The 27,736-nt window shown below is 41.2% G+C and overlaps 1 protein-coding gene across 1 annotated transcript in view; it reads right to left on the bottom strand.

Annotated features, from left to right (window-relative positions):
- Positions 1–5,407: 5,407 nt before the first annotated feature.
- Positions 5,408–27,736, bottom strand: part of LOC118882391 (1-phosphatidylinositol 4,5-bisphosphate phosphodiesterase epsilon-1-like) — an 81,807-nt gene continuing 59,478 nt past the window's right edge. The window contains exons 3-4 of the mRNA XM_036828067.1: positions 7,722–7,777; positions 5,408–5,597 (exon numbers count right to left, since the gene is read on the bottom strand). Coding sequence (XP_036683962.1) covers positions 5,408–5,597; positions 7,722–7,777 — 246 coding nt within the window. The remainder of the gene's footprint in view (positions 5,598–7,721; positions 7,778–27,736) is intronic.

Here is a 27,736-nt window from a genome sequence, read left to right on the forward strand (position 1 = left end):
GGAGCACAAAAGGAGTGGCCAATTCTAATTTGATGAGGAGGCTAAAGAAAGGCTTCATAGGAATGGTTTAGTTTTTCAGAAAGTCTGGCAGTTGTTAGGTGGACAGAACAGAGTGGTCATTCCAGGCAAAGGAGGTTACATGAGCAAAGGCATGAGCAAAGGAAGAGCCTGGAACTTCCCAGAGCCCCTGTCTTCTACAGAGGAGGCAGCCTCATGGGAAGAGGACATTATGTGCCACCTTGAGGCTTTGGCCCTTATCCTATATGCATTGGTTAGAAACCCATGCTAGGTAACTTCGGTGTGTGTGCCCCACCTCTCTCCCTCACCTCTCCAAATCCCACTCTCCTCCTTTCTCCACCATGCCCCATACCTCAGAGGGTGCCCAATATAAACTGCATCCCCGGCTCCCTTTCCCTCATCCAATGGGGAACACTGGGAAGAATTCAGAGGAAGGAAGCGGAAAGGAGGAGTATTTATTTTCATTTCTTTTGTCCTGTCGCTGTCCCAGGTTGGATGCATCTTTCCACTAATTACAACTCAGGTCAGGCAGTCCTCTATTTCTGGACAAGGAACCATTCCCTCCCCTTACCCTTTTAGGGCTCCTGTTGCTGCTCTGGGGTACTGCACTAGCCCTCATTTCTGTCTCACCCCCTGGCACATTTTTGTAAATATCACCTTGATTAAACTCTCTTTTAATTACACATTTTGAATGTGCCATGTGCATCCTGCCTGACCCCAACTTATAAAAAAACTCTTGAGGGGCTTTTAACAGGGAATGATGTGATCAGATTTGCATTTCAAGGAGGTATTTCTGGCTCTTGGGTGAAAGATGGTTTGGGGGCACCAATAATAAAGGCAGAGCTTTTAACGGTGCTTTGCAAACCAGGAACACTTGTTTAAAATACAGATTCCTGGGCACTACCACCAAAAACTCTGATTCACTAGGCCTGGCGAAGGGTCCCCAAATCTACTGCTTTAAATAATGACTCTATGTGAATATGACAGAACTTCACAGTTGTCTAGGACTAGTATGTTGGGCAGGATCCAGTAGAGATCCAGAGGAGAGGGGAGGACAGCTGATGGAACAAGGTCTGGTCCTAGAGAACCTGGACAGATGGGGAGGAAAATCAGAAGCAAATGTAGGGGGATTTGTTTTGAGAAGGCCAAAGAACACCTTACCTTTTGAGGGCAGACAAAGCAAAGTGAGTGTAAAAAGGAAGTTAACGTAATTTTCACCTTGTACCTTCAATTTCTCACGGAAGTCGGAGGCAGAGTCATACTGAGACTAAAAGGACAGACAAAGGTGTGAGGAGCTAGGGTGATGCAGGTTTAGAATAGCCACTGTGGGGCATGGAGTAGAGAGTGATGACAAGCAACATTTTAGCACTGCTTGTTGGAGCTGAGACAAGAGAGCATGAATTTGTGTGTCCATCCAAAGGATTAGTTTTGTCATTTCTCTCCAGCAGTAGTAGGCCATGTCTAGAAATGGAGAAGGCAGTAGTTGGAATGATCCTAGCTGGAAGGGTTGCAGAGCAGGTATAATGGAAAGATAAGGGGCCCAGGATGTTGAAGTCACACACAAGCATGGGGAGTAGCAGCACTAAAACATGAGGGGGAGTGTCCAATAGATGCTGTCCTTGGTCCTGAAGTAGCCCTGCACATGAGGGCATTGTCATTTCCCTGTGAAGTTGGGGGTGGGTTGGTACATGTTCCTCTGCTCCCCCACAACACCCTGCCATACTAGACTCATGGTGTCAGTGGACTGTGCTCCAAGCCCCATAATACTGTGAATGGGGTGAATACAGGGCCTACTATCTGGGTACCATCATTTGTTGACGATCCAGTTCCAATATTTAAGGAATTAACTCAACAAATACTTATTGAAAACATTCCATGTGCCAGACATTGTGTTGGGCACAAGTGATAGAGAGATAAAAAATGCAGAGAAAGTTTATCCCCAAGTCAAATCTTTTATTTGCTTTTCTTAAAGATCATCAGAGTGGCCCATTTCTTGCTTCTCTTTCCTCTCCAATTCCTTTTCACCTTTCAGCAGCTAAAGAGTGCTTTCTGCAAAATGACCTCCCCCAAGTTCACTCTCTCCCCAGATAGATCTTTGATTTCTGTTCTTCTCCTACTTTCCCCTGGACGTCCATTAGTCTGTAGATGAACTTAGCTTCTCTCTCAGTCAGACAGTACACTACCTCTTTAGGAAGAAAGAGCAAATAGAATACTGAAAAAGCCAGCACAGACTTATCCTTAGCAGACTAGAGTAGCCGGGAGTGCTGCAAACATTAATACACTATTTTTTGTGCCATACTGATATCTAGAAAATCCTCCCCAAGCAGAGAGGGAGGCCACATCACTGACTCTCAGCTGACTGTGGAGCTTTCCCCCAAATAATTTGAAGCTGACCATCTCTGGAATTGTTCCAAGGCTGCTGCTGCCCTCTAGTAGCCAAGGGCCCTATTCCTTCCCAATGGTGCAGGTTGACCCTAACTTCCTTGGCAGGGTGACAATTTCCAATTAATTTTGAAAATCTTTAATGAAAGGTCTTCTTTTATTTTCTAGGGCCTGAACTAAATACTGGGAACACAGAGATAATTAAGGACAACTGCTGTCCTCAGAGATTTCATAATTTAATGGGCTGGCAAATATGATGCAATAAGTTCTAGGCCTGCAACCTGACTAAAGTATGGAAAGAGTGAGACATATAAGAAGTTTTCAATGTGTTGAGCCGGAGTTGGTGGTGGGGATCCAAAGGTTGTGTCTCTTATCTAGGAAGAAATAAAGGCAGCAACAGTATGAGATTTTACATGTAGGAAGTAATGCCAAGAGAAGGCTGGATATGAGTCTGGGTCTAGAACTGGAAAACAGGGTGTAAGTTTTCCCAGATGGCAGGTGTCAGAGGCAAGCCTTGTCTCCAGAGCCAGTAGATCAAAGGGAGGTAAAGAGATATATAACATCACCTATCCAGGGCAATCCAAGAGTCTGGGACCAGATTATTGGATAGTTAAAACAAAAACAACCAGATCTCAATGACAAGGGCACACAAGGGTTCAGAACCCAATTTAGGTAGAGGTAGAGGTTGAGTGAGCAACTGGGGTGGGAAATATAAAATGGGGTGTGACAGTCAGACACAAGCTAGTAGAAGACCTAAGAACCGACAGTTTCCCTAAGGATTGCTGAGTGAGAAGCAGACCAGGACTAAACATGGATGATGTCAAATGCTCTTCACAGAAGAACAAGGAATGAAAAAACTCTTTGGCTCATACTCTAAGAAAGCAGTTACAGAACAAAACACCAAAAAATTGAACTCTCACCCCAGTTATTGCTCAGGGCTCTGCAAAGAAAGGTCAAGAAGCAGCAGCAAAAGGGCTGGGTCTGCTTCCTATGGCACAGGGTCTCTAAACACTCCTCGACCTTCAGCAGGCACAGCCATGTAATGAGCAATTAATACGACCCAAATTCTGTGCTCAGCACTTTTACTCCATTCGTTTATTTAATCGTTATCAAATCCACATGGTAAATATTATCATCCTCTTTTTCAGATGAGAGAATGGAAGCTCAGAGAGGTTAAGTAAGTTTCCTAAGATCATCCAGCTAGGTGATGAAGCTAAAATCTGAACCACAGCTCTGCCTGATTGCAAGGCTCATTCTCTTAATCATCCAATTAGCCTCTCTTACCATGATTAATAATCTGCTCCAGGTTTCATCACTGTGATTGCTCTGGGTTGGAAACAAAGCAAAAAGAATTTTTATAGGGATAAAAACATACAATGTATAGAAACATGCAGGGCAAGGAAGCACCTGTACAGAGTTGATGGCCATGATGTTAAGGAATATCAAGGGTCATCAAAATGAATACTTGGGCTTCCCTGGTGGCGCAGTGGTTGAGAATCTGCCTGCCAATGCAGAGGACACGGGTTTGAGCCCTGGTCTGGGAAGATCCCACATGCCGCGGAGCAACTAGGCCCGTGAGCCACAACTGCTGAGCCTGCGCGTCTGGAGCCTGTGCTCCACAACAAGAGAGGCCACGACAGTGAGAGGCCCGCACACCGCGATGAAGAGTGGCCCCCACTTGCCGCAACTAGAGAAAGCTCTCGCACAGAAACGAAGACCCAACACAGTCAAAAATAAATAAATAAAAATTTTTTTAAAAAACTGAATACTTAAGTCCCCAGACCTCGCGCTTGCCCACCTCTCACCATCCTCAGCTGCCACCCCTGCTCCTGCACCTCTGGTCTTCCTTCAGTCTCTTCAAATGTATTGTGCTTCTTCCCTTCACAGTGCCTTTGCACATGTGATTCCCTCTGCCTAGAACATTATGTCCTACTCCTCCCAGCTACCTTGACCTAACCAATTACCATTCCTCTTCCTAGTACAGAATTGAACCTTACTTCCTTACAAAAGCCCTCACTGACCACCTCATTCCCCACTAGGTTAGGCCCCATAGAACCCTGCATTTTTTCTTCAAACACTTATCACAACTCTAATTAATTTATCTAAGCAATATATCTTCCTCTCACTAAATGGGATGTCTCAAGAGAAGAGAAGACCAGTGGTGAGCCACCCCTAGCATCTTTATAAATATCTACTGAGTGAATGAATAAATAATGACTTAAAAATGGGGTCAAGGTAGGCAAAAAATGTGCCAGTTGATAAAACTCCTTAGAAAGATTCATTCAGTTCACTCAACACACATTAGAATGCCTACTATGTGCCAGGGTCTATTCTAGGTGTTCAGTCTGGGATTACAGAAATGAGATGTGGCAGTGCTATAGCAAGGACCTGAGACAGATGACATGAATATCCTATGAGAGTCAGGGAGAAGGTGGCAGTTCAGTGCCTACTCCCAGCACAGAGCAATGAGAAAGCCAAATCCCCTCCTTCCCCACAAAGAAGGTGAGGCTTCCACTTGTGAAGACAGCAGAGTATGTGATGCCCTCATTACAAAAGAGACTGCTATAAAGGGAAGGACAGGAGGGAGTGTGGCAAATAAGGCAGAGACAGGGTCTGCTCACAGGAGGGCAGGTGTTCTGAAGAGAGCAGGAGGAAAAGGGAGCAGGAGGATTCAGGTGGGGGAAAGAGTCCAGGTGAGAAAGGGCTGAATACGTTTTGGGGATTGGGCTAAAGGCAGCAGGAAGAGTGGTGGGCATGAAACCAGGGACGAGAAAGCAGTGGAAGGGGCTGCCAGTGGGTGACATAAATAGATGAAAGGAAGTGAGAACATCAGGGAAGAAAGGATACTTAGGAGATCTGCTAATAGAATCATGTTCTTATGAAGTTCAGAAGTGCACAGTCAAGAGTCCCATGGTGATTCATGGGACATTTAGAGACCACCTGCTTAAGCTAATCTTTTGATCTCCAATAAAGAACTTCATTTCTACCACAACCTCTTATAATCTTCCTATACAATTGGTTTCTCCAGCTTGTCTCGGTGAGAAACAAGTTTTGTGGAAAGTTTGCTCAGATCAGAAAAAAGCAAAATGGGTTTCGCTTGAAACTCGTCACGCTGAGCATCCAGTGCCCTGTCCCACGGCTTCCCCCTTGCTGAACACTTGGGAGGCATGTTCGCTGCCATTTCCTTAGCCTCACAACTGAAAAACATAGAAAAGTTTCATAAAAGTTGAAAAAGGGCAGAAAAAAATCTAAGTCCCATAATTGTGCCTAGGTTCCTGCTAACATTAATGCATCACAGCTGCAAAGAATATTTCCTACTTTGCAATCAGAGAGTCCAGGAGTTCAATATAAATGCCCTAATCCTTGTAATTTTCTCGTAAGGCAAGCCACAGAGTACTCATTTCTTCAAGGCACAGGAAGGTAAAAGTCTTGACAAGTTCACAAAACTAAGAAACAGACATTTAAAGCAAGCTAATCTTATTTCCCATTTTCTCCTTTATTTTTATGTCTTTATTCTCTTCTGTGTGTATAATTAAATTTTCTAGCTGGTTCTATCAGCTGTAGACCTCACATATTTCCATTACTACTATTAACTACTAATAATAGTAATAATGATAATAATAATAATAATGGTAGGCCCTATTTATTGAGTATTTTAATAGGTGCCAGGCACCATTCTAGGCCTTTATACATATCAACTCACTGGAATCTTACAACCACAATAGGAAATAAGTAGTATGAGTAACTCCATATTACAGCTGAGAAAGTTGAAGCTTAGAGAGAGGAAAAGTAACTTTTCCAAACCTCAGCATATAGTAAGCCTTCATTTCAAAGCCACACTGCCTCTCATACCACCAGAGCCCTGACCTACATTCCACATGCCATTAAAATCATGAACCTTAAAGAAGTGTCCATATGGATATTGTTTTTAACTGCCTTTTTATTTTAAGAAGGCAAACAAAAAACGCAAATAGCATTTCCACTACAACTTGATGTAACTTAACAGTGTGCCAAGTTTAATCAAACCCAGGCACTTCTTCAAAATGAAAATAAACAAAAAAAGCTATCAGGAGCAGGAAGAGAAGGCTGAGGGCTTGAGTTGAAACAGGGACCACTCATTACATTCATGAAAACATAAAGAGACAAAACAAAGCTCGAAAAGCAGTATAAATGTCAAATGTTTTGAAGCACTGAAATAAATTTACCTTCAAACTAGGTAGAAGGTGTGTGAAATGGAGTACAAAGGTACCTTCCCAGTGCAATAGTACATGAGTAAATAGTACATGAGTAAGTAAGATTAGCATGGAACACACATATTGCTGATACTCAAAGCAACAGAGTTATTTTTTCTCAGTCCCACTTCCCAATGTGCTCGCCTGCCCTGCTAACTGGCCGGCTGCATTGGGCTGCCTCGCTGCTTCTTCAGAGCTCAACTATCTAGTGAAACACATCATTTTAGCTCTGTATCACTACTTCTGCACACCTTCCCTATCACTGCCCATGGCACCACTTCCTTTTCTGAGCTCTCCATCCTGGAGTTACCACTGTTTCCTCCTTCTTCCTCAATAGTCAGACCTCATGAGTCACCACGTTCCAACAACCCTCCTTCCACATTGCTCTAGTCATTGGCCTGGCACAGCCCCACCTCCGGTCACCAAGTTGCTGCCAAAGCCTCAGTCCTGGTCTTTGCAGAAATTCTCTCTTCTGATCTGTCCTAGCATCACAGCCCAAGCAACTGGTCTACACCATACCTTTCACAGTGTTATTTCTGTACTCAGGAAATACTGGGGGCTGCCTATTAGTACCATGTCCTTTCAGGCTCTCAATGCATTCCTTAACACACATCTAATTTTCTCCCTTTCCACCATGATTGTGTCTGTTCAGCCAAACTTCTCTTCTTCCCTTCCCCTTCAAATTGTCACCACCCTGTGGGTCTGATATATGGAAGCGTGCACCTGAATTTGTCACTTAGACAGTTAGACCAACAAGCTCTATTCTGGTTTGTATACATGTTCATGTTATGGGACTATTCAAAAATTCATGAGGAAAGATTCCCATGATCCAATTGTTTCTCAGAGGTCCAGCAGATGACTTTAATTTTTTTTGTTTGTTTTGGTGTGGCTTGTTACTATTTTATTTTTGGAAAAGCTGTGTTTATGAGACATTTTTCCTTTATACTTTTATAATAAAGTAAATGATAGACTCCCATTATGTTAGAACTGAGACTTTAAAGTGCAATTAATGTCCCATTCTCATTTTACCAAGGAGAAACTAGCATCCCAGACAGGTGAGGTGATTTGTTTTGGACCCCCAGAACTTACCCTTTCAGGTTCCTGGTCATGAGCCAGGTTTGCGATGACCCACTCATCTCCACATACTGTGACAAATGGAGACGGGGAGACACATGAAGCAGCACTACCGCAGCGTGCTCATTCCAAGGCCAAGGGAAACATGGTCTAGAAATTCAAACAAGTTCTTTACTGAAGAACTTTTCAAATGTTCATGTGTACCATAACTTTCCAGGGGAGGAAAGGGAGGAGTAAAAATATGAAATGCAAGGTTTCCCAAAACTGATTATCACCAAAGGCTAGGCTCAAAAGAATACTTTGCAAGGCTGGAATTCTACAGAATACACTTGCGAAAAAGGCTTTTTCTGATTCCAGAGACAGGCACAATTCTGAAAAGGGAAGTGCGCTGAGCTTCCAAGTTTATACCCCAATAACAATAATAACAGCTACTGTTTATGTAGCACTTGACAATTTAAAAAAGCATTCTAACATGTAGTAACAAACAAAAGAAGCATTAACTCTCCATTAAAAAACTTCTCTGTTAATTGGAGGGGGTCCCCCTGTTACACCAGTTCAATTACAGATAGGTTTTTGTTGCAGAAAGATGGCTGAATAGCTAACAAATGGTAAAACATTATAATTAGAAGGCTCTTAAAATTAATCTACTCCACTGATTCTCAAACTTTGTACCTGTAGAACATAGGTATTCAACTACTAAAAGTGAATAACGGTATGCCTTTTCCTAATTCAAAGAAAAAGAAAGAAACTTAATGAATAGAAAGTGTGAGGAGGAAATGAATTCTACCTATAACCAATGAGCTTAGACGAAGACCCTGAGCCCCCTATGAGAAAGGTGGCCCTGGCTGACAATTAAATCTTAGCCAGGTGAAAACCCAAGCAGAGAATATGGCCCCACTGCACTGGACTTCTGTTCTACAGAAACTGAGATAATAAATTTGTGGTGTTTAAAGGCACTACACTTTGGTAACTTGCTATGCAGCCAGAGAAAACTAATACAGATTTTTGCCAGGCTCTCATTAGAAAAATGGGCAAAGGATGTGACAAGGGCCATGCACACTGTTTGGTGGAGGTCTATTGTTAATCCTTTTTAGAGGAAAATGTTACAGTAAGTGTTAAGAGTCTTAAATATGTCTATACCCATTGACCCACTCCACCTCTAGAAATTTACTCTAAAGGAAATAGAGATGCATACAATGTCACTGTATCATTATTTATAATAATAATAATAATGATGAAAAATATCCAACATTAGGAAAATGGCTGACTTAATTATTGTGTAACCATATGATGGAGTATAGATCAGCTATTAAAAATAACATTTTCAAAGAAAATTTAATGACTCATGCAAATGATTGTGATATAATGCCAGATGAAAGAGCAGCCTGGGAGCTTGGCCAAGAAGGTGGAGTAGGAAAACCCTGAGCTCACCTTCCCTCATGGGCACACCAAAAATTACAACTATTTATAGAGCAACTATTGATTAGAAAGACCAGAATCTGGGGACTTCCCTGGTGGTACAGTGGTTAAGAATCCGCCTGCCAATGCAGGAGACACGGGTTCAATCTCTGGTCCAGGAAGATCCCACATGCCACAGAGCAACTAAGCCCATGTGCCACAACTACTGAGCCTGTGTGCCACAACTACTGAAGCCCACGCACCTAGAGCCTGTGCTCCGCACCATGAGAAGCCACCGCAATGAGAAGCCCACGCAACACAACAAAGAGTAGCCCCCGCTCAACGCAACTAGAGAAAGCCTGTGTGAAGCAACTAAGACCCAATGAGACCAAAAACAAATAAATAAAAAATTAAAAAAAAAAGAAAGACCAGAATCTAGCAGCAAACATCTTCTACAACTAAAGTATAAAGAAGGAACCACAATGAGAAGAGTAGGATGGGCGGAGTCACAGTATAGTCAAGACCCATACCCCTGAGTGGGCAACCCCCAAATGAGAGAATAGTTACAATTGGAGAGGTTATCCCCAAGGGGCAAATGGTCTGAACCCCACATTGGGCTCCTCAGCCCTAGGGCCCTGCACAAGAAAGTCGAGCCCCCAGACTATTTGGCTTTGAAGGCCAGTGGGGCTTACTTTTGGGAGGCCCAGAGAGCTATGGGAAATGGAGACTCCACTCTTAAAGGGCTCACACAAAATCTCACATGCTCTGGGACCCAGGGCAGAAGCAGTCATTTGAAAGGAGCCTGGGTCAGTCCCATCTGCTGATCTCGAAGAGCCTCCCAGAGAAGGAGGAGACAACTGGAGCACCCTGGGGGCATAGACACTGGCGGCAGGCATCTTTGGGATCGCGTTCTACTTTGTGGACGCTGGTGCTGGCAAGTGCCATTTTGGAATTCTTCCCCTAGTTTATTAGCACCTGGACCCAGTCCCACCTGCTAGCAGGCCCGCACCAGCTTCAAGGCACCCTGGAACCCATAGCCAGTCATGTCAGGAACCAGCCTCACCCACCAGCAGGCTGACACTAGATTCAGGAACCCTGGTCCCACAACCGACCACCCCAGAACCCAGCTCTGCCCACCACTGAGCCATCACTAGCCCCAGGCCCCCCTGGGGTTCCACAGCCAGCCATCTGAAGACCAGGCCTAGCCCAACCAGTGGCTGCAGTCTCTGCACAAGGCAGGGCCTGACAACCAATCAGACTGGGGGCCAGCCATGTCTACCACACCACCCACAGTAGTCAGCCCACCACAACAGAAAAACCCTCACAGCCCACATAGGGGCAACCCTAGAGCATATAGCTCTGGTGACCAGAGAGGGGTGCGCTGTTGGGACGCATACGACTTCCCCTACAAGAGGCCACTTCTGCAAGGTTGGGAAATGTAACCAACGTACTAGATACGTATAATTAAAAACAGCAAATTAGGCAAAATGAGGTGACAGAGGAACATGTTCCAAACAAAGGAACAAGATAAAACCCCACAAGAAGGGCGGCTTCAAGATGGTGGAGGAATAAGACATGGAGATCACCTTCCTCCCCACAAATACATCAAAACTACATCTACATGTGGAACAACTCCTACAGAACACCTACTGAATGCTGGCAGAAGAACTCGGACTCCCCAAAAGGCAAGAAAATACCCACGTACCTGGGTAGGGCAAAAGAAAAAAAAAAAAAAAACAGAGACAAAAGAATAGGGACGGGACCTGCACCTCTAGTAGGGAGCTGTGAAGGAGGAAAAGTTTCCACACACTAGGAAGCCCCTTCACTGGCGGGGACGGGGGGTGGGTGGGGGGGAAGCTTTGGAGCCACGGAGAAGAGCGCAGCAACAGGGGTACAGAGGGCAAAGCGGAGAGATTCCCGCACAGAGGATCGGCACCGACCAGCACCCACCAGCCTGAGAGGCTTGTCTGCTCAGCCGCTGGGACAGGTGGGGGCTGGGAGCTGAGGCTCGGGCTTCAGAGGTCAGACCCCAGGGAGAGGACTGGGGTTGGCTGCATGAACACAGCCTGAAGGGGGCTAGTGCGCCACAGCTAGCCGGGAGGGAGTCCGGGAAAATGTCTGGAACTGCCTAAGAGGCAAGAGATCATTGTTTTGGGGTGCACGAGGAGAGGGGATTCAGAGCACCGCCTAAACAAGCTCCAGAGACAGGCGCGAGCCATGGCTATCAGCACGGACACCAGAGACGGGCATGAGACGCTAAGGCTGCTGCTGCAGCCACCAAGAAGCCTGTGTGCAAGCACAGGTCACTATTCACACCACCCCTCCCAGGAGCCTGTGCAGCCCGCCACTGCCAGGGTCCCGTGATCCAGGGACAACTTCCCCAGGAGAACACTCGGCATGCCTCAGGCTGGTGCAATGTCATGCTAGCCTCTGCCGCCGCAGGCTCGCCCCGCATTCCGTACCTCTCCCTCCTCCCAGCCTGAGTGATCCAGAGCCCCCGAATCAGCTGCTCCTTTAACCCTGTCCTGTCTGAGTGAAGAACAGACACCCTCAGGTGACCTAGACACAGAGGCGGGGCCAAATCCAAAGCTGAACCCCAGGAGCTGTGCAAACAAAGAAGAGAAAGGGAAATCTCTCCCAGCAGCCTCAGGATCAGCGGATTAAATCTCCACAATCAACTTGATGTATCCTGCATCCATGGAATACCTGAATATACAACGAATCATCCCAAATTGAGGAGGTGGACTTTGGGAGCAATTATAGACTTGGGGTTTGCTTTCTGCATCTAATTTGTTTCTGGTTTTATGTTTATCTTAGTTTAGTATTTAAAGTTTATTATCATTAGTAGATTTGTTTATTGATTTGGTTGCTCTCCTCCTTTTCTTTTTTAATATATATATATTTTTTCCTTTTTCTCTTTTTGTGAGTGTGTATGTGTATGCTTCTTTGCGTACTTTTGTCTGTATAGCTTTGCTTTTGCCATTTGTCCTAGGGTTCTGCCTGTCTGTTGTTTTTTTTTTTTAAGTATAGTTTTTAGCGCTTGTTATCATTGGTGGATTTGCTTTTTGGTTTGGTTGCTCTCTTCTTTCTTTCTCTCTTTCTTTTTCTTATTACTTTTTAATTTTTTAATGATTTTTTCTATTTTAAAAACTTTATTTTATTTAATTAATTAATTAATTAACTTTTGCTTTCTTTTTTTCCCTCGCTTTTCTTCTGAGCTGTGTGGCTGACAGGGTCTTGGTGTTCTGGCTGGGTGCCAGGTCTGAGCCTCTGAGGTGGGAGAGTCGAGTTCAGGACATTGGTCCACCAGAGACCTCCCAGCCCCACGTAATACCAAACGGCGAAAGCTCTCCCAGAGATCTCCACCTCAACGCTAAGACGCAGCTCCACTCAACGACCAGCAAGCTCCAGTACTGGACACCCCATGCCAAACAACTAGCAAGACAGGAACACAACCCCACCCATTAGCAGAGAGGCTGCCTAAAATCATAGTAAGTTCACAGACAACCCAAAACACACCACCAGCCATGGTCCTGCCAACCAGAAAGACAAGATCCAGCTTCATCCACCAGAACACAAGCACCAGCCCCCTCCACCAGGAAGCCTACACAACCCACTGAACCAACCTTACCCACTGGGAGCAGACACCAAAAACAACAGGAAATACGAACCTGTAGCCTGCAAAAAGGAGACCCCAAACACAATAAGTTAAGCAAAATGAGAAGACAAAGAAATACACAGCAGATGAAGGAGCAAGGTAAGAACCCACCAGATCAAACAAATGAAGAGGAAATAGGCAGTCTACCTGAAAAATAATTCAGAGTAATGATAGTAAAGATGATTCAAAATCTTGGAAATAGAATGGAGAAAATACAAGAAACGTTTAACAAGGACCTAAAAGAACTAAAGAGCAAACAAACAATGATGAACAACACAAAAAAATGAAATTAAAAATTCTCTAGAAGGAATCAATAGCAGAATAACTGAGGCAGAAGAACGGATAAGTGATCTGGAAAATAAAATAGTGGAAATAACTACCACAGAGCAGAATAAAGAAAAAAGAATGCAAAGAATTGAGGACAATCTCAGAGACCTCTGGGACAATATTAAATGCAACAACATTTGAATCATAGGGGTCCCAGAAGAAGAGAAAAACAAAAGGGACTGAGAAAATATCTGAAGAGATTATAGTTGAAAACTTCCCTAATATGGGAAAGGAAATAGTCAATCAAGTCCAGGAAGTGCAGAGAATCCCATACAGGATAAAACCAAGGAGAAATACGCCAAGACACATAGTAATCAAACTATAAAAAATTAAATACAAAGAAAAAATATTAAAAGCAGCAAGGGAAAAGCAACAATTAACATACAAGGGAATCCCCATAAGGTTAACAGCTGATCTTTCAACAGAAACTCTGCAAGCCAGAAAGGAATGACAGGACATATTTAAAATGATGAAAGGGAAAAACCTACAACCAAGATTACTCTACTCAGCAAGGATCTCATTCAGATTTGACTGAGAAATTAAAACTTTTACAGACAAACAAAAGCTAAGAGAATTCAGCACCACTAAACCAGCTCTACAACAAATGCTAAAGGAACTTCTCTAGGCAAGAAACAAAAGAGAAGGAAAAGACCTACAATAATAAACCCAAAACAATTAAGAAAATGGTCATAGGAACATACATATTGATAACTACCTTAAATGTAAATGGATTAAAGGCTCCAGCCAAAAGACATAGACTGGCTGAATGGATACAAAAACAAGACCCATATATATGTTGTCTACAAGAGGCCCACTTCAGACCTAGGGACACATACAGACTGAAAGTGAGGGGATGGAAAAAGATATTCCATGCAAATGGAAATCAAAAGAAAGCTGAAGTAGCAATTCTCATATCAGACAAAATAGACTTTCAAATAATGACTATTACAAGAGACAAAGAAGGAAACTACATAATGATCAAAGGATCAATCCAAGAAGAAGATATAACAATTATAAATATTTATGTACCCAACATAGGAGCACCTCAATACATAAGGCAAATGCTAACAGCCATAAAGGGGGAAATCAACAGTAACACAATATTAGTAGGGGACTTTAACCCCACTTTCACCAATGGACAGATCATCCAAAATGAAAATAAATAAGGAAACACAAGCTTTAAATGATACATTAAACAAGATGGACTAAATTGATATTTATAGGACAATCCATACAAAAACAGCAGATTACACTTTCTTCTCAAGTGCTCATGGAACATTCCCCAGGATAGATCATATCTTGGGTCACAAATCAAGCCTTGGTAAATTTTTAAAAACTGAAATCACATCAAGTATCTTTTCTGACCACAACGCTATGAGACTAGGTATCAATTACGGAAAAAAATCTGTAAAAAATACAAACACATGGAGGCTAAACAATACACTACAAAATAACCAAGAGATCACTGAAGAAATCAAAGAGGAAGTCAAAAAATACCTAGAAACAAATGACAATGAAAACACGATAACCCAAAGCCTATGGGATGCAGCAAAAGCAGTTCTAAGAGGAAGTTCATAGCAATACAATCGTACCTCAAGAAACAAGAAACATCTCAAATAAACAACCTAACCTTACACCTAAAGCAATTAGAGAAAGAAGAACAAAAATACCCCAAAGTTAGCAGAAGGAAAGAAATCATAAAGATCAGATCAGAAACAAGTGAAAAAGAAATGAAGGAAACAATAGCAAAGATCAATAAAACTAAAAGCTGGTTCTTTGAGAAGATAAACAAAATTGATAAACCATTAGCCAGACCCATCAAGAAAAAAAGGGAGAAGACTCAAATCAATAGAATTAGAAATGAAAAAGGAGAAGTAAAAACAGACACTGCAGAAGTACAAAGGATCATGAGAGATTACTATAAGCAACTATATGCCAATAAAATGGACAACCTGGAAGAAATGGACAAATTCTTAGAAAAGCACAACCTTCCGAGACTGAACCAGGAAGAAAGAGAAAATATAAACAGACCAATCACAAGCACTGAAATTGAAATGGTGACTAAAAATCTTCCAACAAACAAAAGCCCAGGACCAGATGGCTTCACAGGTAAATTCTATCAAACATTTAGAGAAGAGCTAACACCTATCCTTCTCAAACTCTTCCAAAGTATAGCAAAGGGAGGAACACTCCCAAACTCATTCTACAAGGCCACCATCACCCTGATACCAAAACCAGACAAGGATACCACAAAATAAGAAAACTACAGGCCAATATCACTGATGAAGTTAGATGCAAAAATCCTCAACAAAATACTAGCAAACAGAATCCAACAGCACATTAAAAGGATCATACACCATGATCAAGTGGGGTTTATCCCAGGAATGCAAGGATTCTTCAATATATGCAAATCAGTCCATGTGATACACCATATTAACAAACTGAAGGAGAAAAACAGTATGACCATCTCAATACATGCATAAAAAGCTTTTGACAAAATTCAACACCCATTTATGATAAAAACCCTCCAGAAAGTAGGCATTGAGGGAACTTACCTCAACATAATAAAGGCCATATATGACAAACCCACAGCCAACATCGTTCTCAATGGTGAAAAACTGAAAGCATTTCCACTAAGATCAGGAACAAGACAAGGTTGCCCACTCTCACCACTATTATTCAACATAGTTTTAGCCACAGCAATCAGAGAAGAAAAAGAAATTAAAGGAATCCAAATTGGAAAAGAAGAAGTAAAACTGTCACTGTTTGCAGATGACATGATACTATACATAGAGAATCCTAAAAACGCTACCAGAAAACTAGTAGAGATAATCAATGAATTTGGTAAAGTAGCAGGATACAAAATTAATGCACAGAAATCTCTTGCATTCCTATACACTAATGATGAAAAATCTGAAAGAGAAATTAAGGAAACACTCCCATTTACCACTGCAACAAAAAGAATAAAATACCTAGGAATAAATCTACCCAAGGAGACAAAAGACCTGTGTTCAGAAAACTATAAGACACTGATGAAAGAAATTAAAGATGATACAGACAGATGGAGAGATATACCATGTTCTTGGATTGGAAGAATCAACATTGTGAAAATGACTATACTACCCAAAGCAATCTACATATTCAATGCAATCCCTATCAAACTATGAATGGCATTTTTCACAGAACTAGAACAAAAAATTTCACAATTTGTATGGAAGCACAAAATACCCTGAACAGCCAAAGCAATTTGAGAAAGAAAAATGGAGCAGGAGGAATCAGGCTCCCTGACTCCAGACTATACTACAAAGCTACAGTAATCAAGACAGTATGGTACTGGCACAAAAACAGAAATATAGATCAATGGAACAGGATAGAAAGCCCAGAGATAAACCCATGCACATATGGTCACCTTCTTATCTTTGATAAAGGAGGCAAGAACATACAATGGAGAAAAGACAGCCTCTTCAATAAGTAGTGCTGGGAAATCTGGACAGCTACATGTAAAAGAATGAAATTAGAACACTCCCTAACACCATACACAAAAATAAACTCAAAATGGATTAAAGACCTAAACGTAAGGCCAGACACTATAAAACTCTTAAAGGAAAACATAGGCAGAACACTCCATGACATAAATCACAGGAAGATCCTTTCTGACCCACCTCCTAGAGAAATGGAAATAAAAACAAAAATAAACAAATGGGACCTAATGAAACTTCAAAGCTTTTGCACAGCAAAGGAAACCATAAACAAGATGAAAAGACAACCCTCAGAATGGGAGAAAATATTTGCAAATGAAGGAACTGACAAAGGATTAATCTCCAAAATATACAAGCAGTTCATGCAGCTCAATATCAAAAAAACAAACAGCCCAATCCAAAAATGGGCAGAAGACCTAAATAGACATTTCTCCAAAGAAGATATACAGATTGCCAACAAACACGTGAAAGGATGCTCAACATCCCTAATCATTAGAGAAAGGCAAATCAAAACTACAATGAGGTATCACCTCACACCAGTCAGAATGACCATCATCAAAAAATCTACAAACAATAAATGCTGGAGAGGGTGTGAAGAAAAGGGAACCCTCTTGAATTGTTGGTGGGAATGTAAACTGGTACAGCCACTATGGAGAACAGTATGGAGGTTCCTCAAAAAACTAAAAATAGAACTACCATACAACCCAGCAATCCCACTACTGGGCATATACCCTGAGAAAACCATAATTCAAAAAGATTCATGTACCACAATGTTCATTGCATCTCTATTTACAATAGCCAGGACACTGAAGCTACCTAAGTGTCCATCGACAGATGAATGGATAAAGAAGATGTGGCACATATATACAATGGAATATTACTCAGCCATAAAAAGAAACGAAATTGAGTTATTTGTAGTGAGGTGGATGGACCTAGAGACTGTTATACAGAGGGAAGTAAGTCAGAAAGAGAAAAACAAATACCGTATGCTAACACATATATATGGAATCTAAAAAATATATATATTGTTCTGAAGAACCTAGGGGCAGGACAGGAATAAAGACGCAGATATAGAGAATGGACTTGAGGACACAGGGAGGGGGAAGTGTAAGCTGGGATGAAGTGAGAGAGTGGCATGGACATATATGCACTACTAAATGTAAAACAGATAGCTAGTGGGAAGCAGCCGCATAGCACAGGGAGATCAGCTCCATGCTTTGTGATAGCACAGGGAGATCAGATCCATGCTTTGTGAACACCTAGAGGGGTGGGATAGGGAGGGTGGGAGGGAGACGCAAGACGGAGGAGATATGGGGATATATGTATATGTATAGCTGATTCACTTTGTTATACAGCAGAAACTAACACACAATTGTAAAGCAATTATACTCCACTAAAGATGTTAAAAATAAATTAATTAATTTTAAAAATTTAAAAAAATAAAATAAGACAAAATTCAGAAGACTTAAGACTGATATAGAATATGACTAAAAATTTTTTTAAAATACTATATGGAAAAACAATAAACATTTTTTTTCACTCCAAAAAAAAGAAACAAACCCCCCACAAGAACAACTAAGTGAAGTGGAGATAGAAAACCTACCTGATAAAGAGTTCAAGGTAATTATTCTAAAGATGATCAAAGAACTTAGGAGAAGAATGAATTAACACACTGAAAAGTTAGGTTTTAACAAAGAGTTAGAAAATACAAAGAAGAACCAAAACAGAGATGAAGAATACAATAAATGAAATGAAAAATACACTAGAAAGAATCAACAGTAGACTAAATGATACAGAGGAATGGATCAGTGAGCTAAAAGACAAGAGTAATGAAAATCATTGAAGCTGAACAGAAAAGAGAAAGAAGAATAAAAAGAAATGAGGACAGTTTAAGAGATCTCTGAGACAACATTAAGCATACTAAGATTCACACTATAGGGGTTCCAGAAGAAGAGGAAAGAGAGACAGGGGCAGAGAACATATTTGAAGACATAATAGCTAAAAACTTCCCTAACCTGGGAAAGGAAACAAACATCCAGGTCCAGGAAGCACAGAGTCCCAAACACAATCAATCCAAAGAGGATCACACCAAGACACATTGTAATTAAAAGGGCAAAAATTGGACTTCCCCGCTGGCTCAGCGGTTAATAACCCGCCTGCCAATGCAGGGGACACGGGTTCAAGCCCTGGTCCGGGAAGATCCCACATGCTGCGGAGCAACTAAGCCCGTGAGCCACAATTACTGAGCCTGCGCTCTAGAGCCTGCAAGACACAACTACTGAACCTGCGTGCCACAACTACTGAAGCCTGTGCACACCTAGAGCCCGTGCTCCGCAACAAGAGAAGCCACCGCAGTGAGAAGCCCGCGCACCACAACGAAGCATGGCCCCCGCTCGCCTCAACTAGAGAAAAGCCCGCGTGCAGCAACGAAGACCCAATGCAAACAAATAAATAAATAATTAATTAATTTAAAAAAAAAAAAAAAAAAGGGCAAAAATTAAAGATAAAGAGAGAATATTAAAAGCAGCAAGGGAAAAGCAACAAGTTGCATACAAGGGGATCTCCATAGGGCTATCAGGTGACTTTTCAGCAGAAACTCTACAGGCCAGAAGGGAGTTGCACAATATATGTAAAGTGATGAAAAGGAAAAACCTAAATCAAGAATACTCTACCTGGCAAGGCTTTCATTCAGATTTGATGGAGAAATCAAAAGCTTTATAGACAAGCAAAAGCTAACAGAGTTCAGCACTACCAAACGAGCTTTGCAAGTAATGTTAAAAGGACTTCTCTAAGCGAAAAAGAAAAGGCTACAACTAGAAACACAAAAATTATGAAAGGAAAAAGCTCATTGGTAAAGGCAAATAAACGGTAAGGTAGGAAATCAACTATGTAGAAAGCAAGTAGGAAGATGAAAAGACGAAAATAGAATCATCTATATTTACAATAAGTATTTAAGGAATACATTAAACAAAAAGATGTAAAATATGATGTCAAAAACAGTAATTGTGCGGTGCCAGGAGTAAAAATACAGGGTTGTTAAAATGTGTTTGAACTTAAGAAATCAGCAACCTAAAAAAATATATATATCATATATATATCATATAAATATATAAATCGTATCATATAAATCATATATATATATGTATTTATATATGGCTATATATAAACCTCATGGTAACCACAAATCAAAAATCTATAATAGATACACACACAAAAAAGAGAAAGGGGTCCAAACATAACACTAAAGATAGTCATAAAATCACAAGGGAAGAGAACAAAAGAAGATGGAACAAAAAAGAACTACAAAAACAACCCCCAAGCAATTAACAAAATGGCAGTAAGTACATAGCTATCAATAATTACTTTAAATGTAAATTGATTGAATGCTCCAATCAAAAGACATACAGTGGCTGAATGGATACAAAATCAAAACTAATAAATATGCTTACTACAAGAGACTCACTTCAGATCTAAAGACATACACAGACTGAAAATGCAGAACTAGAAGAAATAATTCTAAAATTTGTATGGAAACACAAAAGATCCTGAATAGCCAATGCAATCTTGAGAAAGAAGAACAGAGCTGGAGGTATCACACTCCTTGACTTCAGACTATACTATGAAGGTATAGTCATCAAAACAGTATGGTACCGGCACAAAAACAGACACATAGATCAACGGAAAAGAATAGAGAGCCCAGAAATAAAACCACATACTTATGGTCAATTAATCTACAACGAAGGAGGCAAGAATATACAATGGAGAAAAGATGGTCTCTTCAGTAATTGGTGCTGGGAAAACTGAACTACATGTAAAAGAATGAAATTAGAATTTTTTCTCACACCATATACAAAAATAAACTCAGAATGAATTAAAAACCTAAATGTAAGACTAGAACCATAAAACTCCTAGAAGAAATCATAGGCAGAACACTCTTTGACATAAATCATAGCAATATTTTTTTGGATCCATTTACTAAGGTGAAGGAAACAAAAGCAAAAATAAACAAATGGGACCTAATTAATCTTACAAGCTTTTGCACAGCAAAGGAAACCATTGACAAAACAAAAATACAACCCACTGAATGGGGTGAAAATATTTGCAAATGATAAGACCGATAAGAGGTTACTATCCAAAATATATAAATAGCTCATACAGCTCAATATCAAAAAAACAAACAACTTGATTAAAAAATGAGCAGAACCTGAATAGACATTTCTCCAAAGAAGACATACAGATGGTCAACAGGCACATGAAAAGATGCTCAACATTGCTAATCATCAGAGAAATGCAAATCAAAACCACAATGAGACATCACCTCACACCTGTTAGAATGGCTATCATTAAAAAGATCACAGGGGCTTCCTTGGTGGCGCAGTGGTTGAGAATCTGCCTGCCAATGCAGAGGACACGGGTTCGAGCCCTGGTCCAGGAAGATCCCACATGCCGCGGAGCAACTAAGCCCGTGCGCCACAACTACTGAGCCTGTGCTCTAGAGCCCACGAGCCACAACTACTGAGCCTGTGTGCTGCAACTACTGAAGCCCGTGAGCCTAGAGCCTGTGCTCCACAACAAGAGGAGCCACCGCAGTGAGAAGGCCGTACACCGCAATGAAGAGTAGTCCCTGCTCGCCGCAACCAGAGAAAGCCCACATGCAGCAACGAAGACCCAACGCAGCCAAAAATAAATAAATAAATAAATAATACATAAATAAATAAATTTATTTTTTAAAAATGACTCTGTAATCTACATAGGCTTGCCCTTGTATTCTCTGATTGAGCAGGGCATTTTAGTTTCACCTGAATAATTTGTGTGGTCATTTAATTTTTGTCTGTTCGCCCCAGTAGACTAAAAGCACTAGAAGGGAATGTTATTAATGGCTCAGGTAATTCTGAATACTGTAAGAGAGAAACCCTGAACTCTCAGGGGTTTCACAGAGTAGTTTATTTCCTGCTCACACAGTCAGTTGCGGGCGCTCAGCAGGAAGATTTCCACATGGTGATTCAGGAACCAGGCTCCTTGCATACTGCCCTCTGCCTCTCCCAGGACCTCCTAGACCTAAATGTGGTGTACTTCACTTCTGTCCACGCTCCACTGGCCAAAACTCAGGCTCACGGACGCATAGGACTGCAAGGGAGTGTGGGAACGTGGTCTAGCTGGGAGCTGAAAAGGAAGGGAAATAGGTTTGGTAACAGCGAACCAATCTCCTTCACAGAATAGACCACCACAGGTGTGCCTTTTCATCTTCTGATACTGTAAAAGACTGCAGAAATGAGGGGTGATCCCCCCTTCCACGTGACCTATTGTTTCACCTAGCGGGGCATCTTTAATTTCCACGACAGAGAAAAGGCCCCACCAGACTATAAGCTCTACGATAGAAACTGGGTCTGTTTTGCTTTGTTCACCATTGTACGCCCATAGCTAACAAACTTTTTAAGGGTCTGTAAAAAATGATTAAGTCCTGAAGAAATAATTTATAGGCTAAAATATGAAAGACAAAACTACAATATAAAGATTAATAAATGAAATTTCCTCAAAAGGTAACATCCTGTCGATTAGTTAACTACGAGTTCACTCTACATGGTCATGTAGAAATTTAAAACAGCTAAAATCACAGGAACCAAACGATTTATTATTTTAAAAACTCAAAATGATAAAAATCCCTTCACAAACATAAAGCAAAAGCTATATAAAAAATGGTTGGGACTTCCCTGGTGGTGCAGTGGGTAAGACTCCATGCTCCCAATGCAGGGGGCCCGGGTTCGATCCCTGGTCAGGGAACTAGATCCCACATGCATGCTGCAACCAAGAGTTCGCATGCCACAACTAAGGAGCCAGCAAGCCACAACTAAGGAGCCCTGGAGCCACAACTAAGGACCCCGCCTGCTGCAACTAAGACCCGGCACAACCGAATAAATAAATAAATAAATAAAGTGGTTTATATGGTACAGGGAAGGGATTCAAAAATAAGAGTATATCATGAATCGAGTGGAAATCATCATCAAACAGCCCTCTTGTACAGCACTGGTCTCACAAAAGGTATGTAGTCATCATTATTAAACACTGTTATGTTATGTTTTAGAATGACAATGGGGACATTTGGAATTCTTAACTGAAATCCCATAAAAGCAGAGGTCTGAGGGGAAGAAGGAAATTGAGGGTTTAGTGACGATGAACTGGAGTAAAGATAACAAAAGGAAACAATTGTGGAGTTGGATTTAACCCTGGTCTCTCTCTCTTTCCCCAAACTCTTCCTGGAACCACCAGCTTAGCAGGGAGGATCTGGCACCACTTCATTTACAGACTGTATAGAGAATCTGTATTTTTTTTCTGTTTGCTTAGGATTGATTTCATCCTTGTTGGCTGGAAAGATCAGCAAGGCCAACTTCATCTACAGCTGACTGTCCCCTTCCCTCACATGGTAAGACTTTCTTAACTACATCCTGAGACACTCAAACTTGCATTTTTCCCTTGATGATTTAATCATTTGTACTGACACTCTCACTGCCTGTTTCTTCAACCTGGATTCTGACAACTTACAAATCTGAATCTCACGTTCTGACCATTTACTTTTTGTAATTTAAAATACTTACTAGGGAAAAAAAAAAGAAAGAAACTAATGTGGCCACGCTGTAAAACTTCTGTTTTCCATATCTGCTCTATTCTTCAACTTCATTCAGAGGCTGGAAGGCTGGCTCTTACTATGGTGACTAGGATCTTGGCAGCCCCAGTTCCTAGCTGGAATGCAAAATTCCAAATCCCTATCCCCGGCCTTCATTCAATAACTGGGAGGATATTTCTAAGACAGAGCCCTCACTCTGGAGCAGGCTGGAACCCAACCCCTATAACTTCGCAATGCAATTCAACAAGCCCTTCTTTAGACCCTGCTGAAGGCACGCCAGCAGATGCAAAGGCTAATATATAAGAGCAGGTCAAGAGGTGTACAAGCTAGGAGGGGAAACGGCCTCTACACAACTACCATTTAGCAGAGTAAAAACATCATGCACACTAACTAAGGTACTGTAGTAAGATACTATAAGAAACTGTAGTATGTACAGTATTTGCTCAGATGTGGAAAGTACAATAAGCTATTACAGAACTTCACATTTTATTATTATTTTTCATAGTAGTCATAGAGATCATAATCATAATAGCAGCAGTTCAAATTTGCTGGAACAACTGCTATGTGCTATGTTTAGTGCTTTTCAGATATCCAATCTTCACGACTCTCTGCATTAGGTGTTATTTTCATTATTCTCATTTTACAGGTGAGAAAAGTGGAGCCTTAGAAAGATCAAGTAAATTGCTGAAGGCTCCACTGTGAGTTAACGGTGGAGCCGGGACTCCTTCCAGAGCCCAACTCTTAACTGCTCGCTCTGCTGCCTGTATAACACATTCCACTATTATGAAAACTCAAAGAAATGAAGATCCTTCCAGAAGTTTTCCCTTTGGAAAGCACTCCTCGGGACAGTACACTTCAGGTTCACCGGGAGGATTCAAAAGCATGCCATGGCAATTAATCAGGGATGGCAAACGGCTTATTGCAGTCCAGACTTTTTCAATTTGCTAGCACCAAATAAATGTTTAGTTATGGAGCTGAAGAATAATAAAATAAAAATGAAACCTTGGGGAAATAATATGAATCACACCTTAAGACGATATTTTTCTAGCCTTCCAAAGTCATTGCTCTTTATATTTAAAGGCAACTCCAGGTTAACTAGGAGTGAGACTTGATGCTCATTACCTTTATGCCCAAAGCAATCATTAATTTTTCAGTCCAAGTAGGAAAAGACACTTGGGACTTTCTTTGTTCCCTTTCTTTCTTTCTTTTTTTATTTTTTAATTAGAAGAAGGAGGAGGAAAAAAAAGAGTTCTCTGCCCTTGTGCTTAAGGAAATAAAATACAATATGTTTAAGTTGCAATGTGGAGTCTAGATGTGCTTTTACCAACATAATTTCAACTTTCTCCAAACACATCTGTAAAAGAAATTACCCATAAAAATACTCCACAGCAAATTTTAGAGTCAGGTGATACAAAGTAAGAGAATTATCTGCTGCTAGGGCCCCTCTCTGTCCTCCCCGGCCTCCCCTTTCTACACAGCCTTCACTCTCTAAGAAGGAGGAGATGGCAGAGGGACTCACACATATCTTTTCTCAAGGTTTTCTTTATTATCTCTTCATGATTTGGTATTAAGGGGGAAGGAGGAAGTAGAAAAATAGATATCAGAGAGCTCCTTCAAAGGTCATTAGTAATGTTTCTTGTCAAATACAGCTGAATTGAACTTTGAAGACTTTGTTTTTTTGTTTTTGGTTTCTCACAAAAGGTTTCCATTTGGGCCTTCTCCCTCCAATCCCCAATTAATCAATCATTAGTCAAATAAATATAGACAGAGAACCTGTCTTATGAAAAGTGTTTTTCTAGGTAGAAAGGGTTACAAAGTTCAGTAAGAAAGCCATGGCCTCCAGAAGCTTAAAACCTATTAGAATTCATAGGAAAAGATCTGGAACCAGAACCAGCAAACTGTTAACTTGGGGTTGGGACAGGGGTGGGAGATTAGGCAAGGAAGAATCAATTACTTGTAAATTTTTATACACAATTTCTTCCTTTCAAGGAACGTGTATTGCTTTTGTATTTTTTTAAAATTTAAAGCCTAGTAAGGGAGATAATATATAAAAATACAAAGGCATCCAAGAAACACGTCAGATGACCAAAAACCTACCCATAGGTCTATAGATGGTTTGCTTGTCACTGTTCACTTTTAATCATGTGGATGAGAATGAAATGGAGCAAGACCCTATGGAGTCTTCTCAGGACAAACCCCCCTACCCATGTCCTCCACCTGCCTTTTGTCTGTAGAGAAACTTTAGTTAAAGAATAAATTTAATCAGGGAAGTGAGAAAATGCAAAAGCAAAGGAAAGCAGTCAAACAAGATCAAATAATAATAGTTTAGTCAATAAACAAAGTCAAAGACCTTTAAAAGTTCCTCCTCAAAAGCTAGAGATAATATTCTGAGCCATATCCTTTGAGCTGTCTTGTAGATACTGAAATCCCCACCAGGTGGATGAAGTTGACTACATGATGACCAGACTGTAGCCATGACATAAGCTGCCACAATTCTGGGAACTGGCCTCAAAGAAATGGGAACAAACTGACCCTGGAACAGAAAATTAACTGTACTTAAACAATCAAGATGACACTGATCAGACCACTGACTAATTTCAAGACAACTGTCAGAGCTGACTGTGCTGTTCTGCACATAGCCCCCTCCCTCTACCTACACACCCCTGAAGCAAGCTCTTTCCTACTCATCAGCAGGTGAGAGTTGGTCTTTTGACATGAGTCCACCCTCTCCCCTGGTTGCCAGCCTCCAGAATAAAGCCAACTTTCCTTTCTACCAACATTTGCCTCTCAGGTATTGGTTTCTGAGTGGCAAGCAGCTGGACCTGAGTTTCGGTAACAAGAATATGGATGCTTAACTATCCTCAAGCATTATGGACTGTATTCTTAAGGACTGTATTCAGTCCCAGCACATTTCAATTCTGAATCCAGGTTTATTTTACTAACGGTGATTTTAAGTTTGACTAATAGTGCTCTTATGATAAAGAGTGTACTTTCATAATGCCCATGGCTCTCCAACATTGCCCTGTGTTTGAGCAGGGCTAGTTCTGGGATGTGTATGCTTATCTCCAAAATGTTAAGGAATGATGTATCCTTTTGATGAGCATAGTTTCTTTTCAGATGGATCAGTTTCTCTTAAAGTGAGCTAACAATGGTGAAGCAGGTGTTTGATCACCCAGATACACCAATGCAGCTGGCAAAATCTTAAAGCACATTCTTACTCATGAAAGGCTGTGAATCTCTTCTGCAATTACGATTTCAATTTCTCCTAAGTAGCTCTGCAGGTCCATGAGCTTAAGAACAGGTATAAATGGTGGAGTTACACATTCCCCATATGCCTCTTGATAAAATATCACCTAATCAGAGAATTCTTCTCTCATCTCTCTTATTAAAATAGCATCTCTTTTCCCTTTATCCTCTATTTATGTATCCTGCTTTGTCACATATCACCATCTGACTATATAATATCTATTTATTTGTGTTTTGCCTATGGTATTTTCCCCTCTACTAGAACGTAACAGAGACTATTGATTGTCCTTCATTATCCATTCTCCCCTGGACTCAGAGCCCTTGAATTTATCTGAGTATATGATCTTTCAGAATCAAGACTATTATTTCCCAGCTTCCCTTGGAGCTAGGTAGTGTCCATGTAACAAAATTCTGGCCAATGGACTATTTTGGAAAGTGATGTGGACAATCTCTGGACAATACAGTCCTTTAAAAGGAGTGGGCATGCCATTTCTTCCTGCTTTGCTTCTTCCTACTGTTGAGAACATGGATGAAATGTTGAGCCATCTCGGACCATGTGAATGAGGGAAATATACCAGATGGAGCCTGGGTCCCAGAATGATGTGGTAGGGCAGAATTTTAAAATAACCACAGACCACTCTTAAGTGACAAAGAAACACTTCTATCTTATTTATATAACTTTTAAAAAAATCTATTTATTTTATTTATTTATTTTTGGCTGCATTGGGCCTTCGTTGCTGCGCACGGGCTTTCTCTAGTTGAGGTGAGAGGGGGCTACTCTTTGTTGCAGTGCGCAGGCTTCTCATTGTGGTGGCTTCTCTTGCTGTGGAGCACGGGCTCTAGGCACGCAGGCTTCAGTAGTTGCAGCCCATAGGCTCAGTAGTTGTGGCTCGTGGGCTCTAGAGTGCAGGCTCAGTAGTTGTGGCGCACGGGCTTAGTTGCTCCGCGGCATGTGGGATCTTCCTGGACCAGGGCTCGAACCCGCGTCCCCTGCACTGGCAGGTGGATTCCACTGCACCACCAGGGAAGCCCCTTCTATCTTATTTAAGCCATTTTTATTTTTGGTCACTGTTAAAGACAACAGAACCTATATCCCAACTAATACACTTCAAGAGGGCAGGGGCATTTCTGTTTTGTTGTTTCTCTAGTTCATTAATAGAACCTGGCACATAGTAGTAGTAGCTCAATAAATAATTGCTGAATGAATGAATCAATCAATAAATGTTCAAATGCTATGTCCAATTTGACTTTGAATATCTTTACTTGTTTGAGCAAATCAGCATTATGCTTACTTTTATCT

The sequence above is a fragment of the Balaenoptera musculus genome, chromosome 16 (assembly GCF_009873245.2).
Source record: "Balaenoptera musculus isolate JJ_BM4_2016_0621 chromosome 16, mBalMus1.pri.v3, whole genome shotgun sequence".
In the NCBI taxonomy this organism is placed as follows: domain Eukaryota; kingdom Metazoa; phylum Chordata; class Mammalia; order Artiodactyla; family Balaenopteridae; genus Balaenoptera; species Balaenoptera musculus.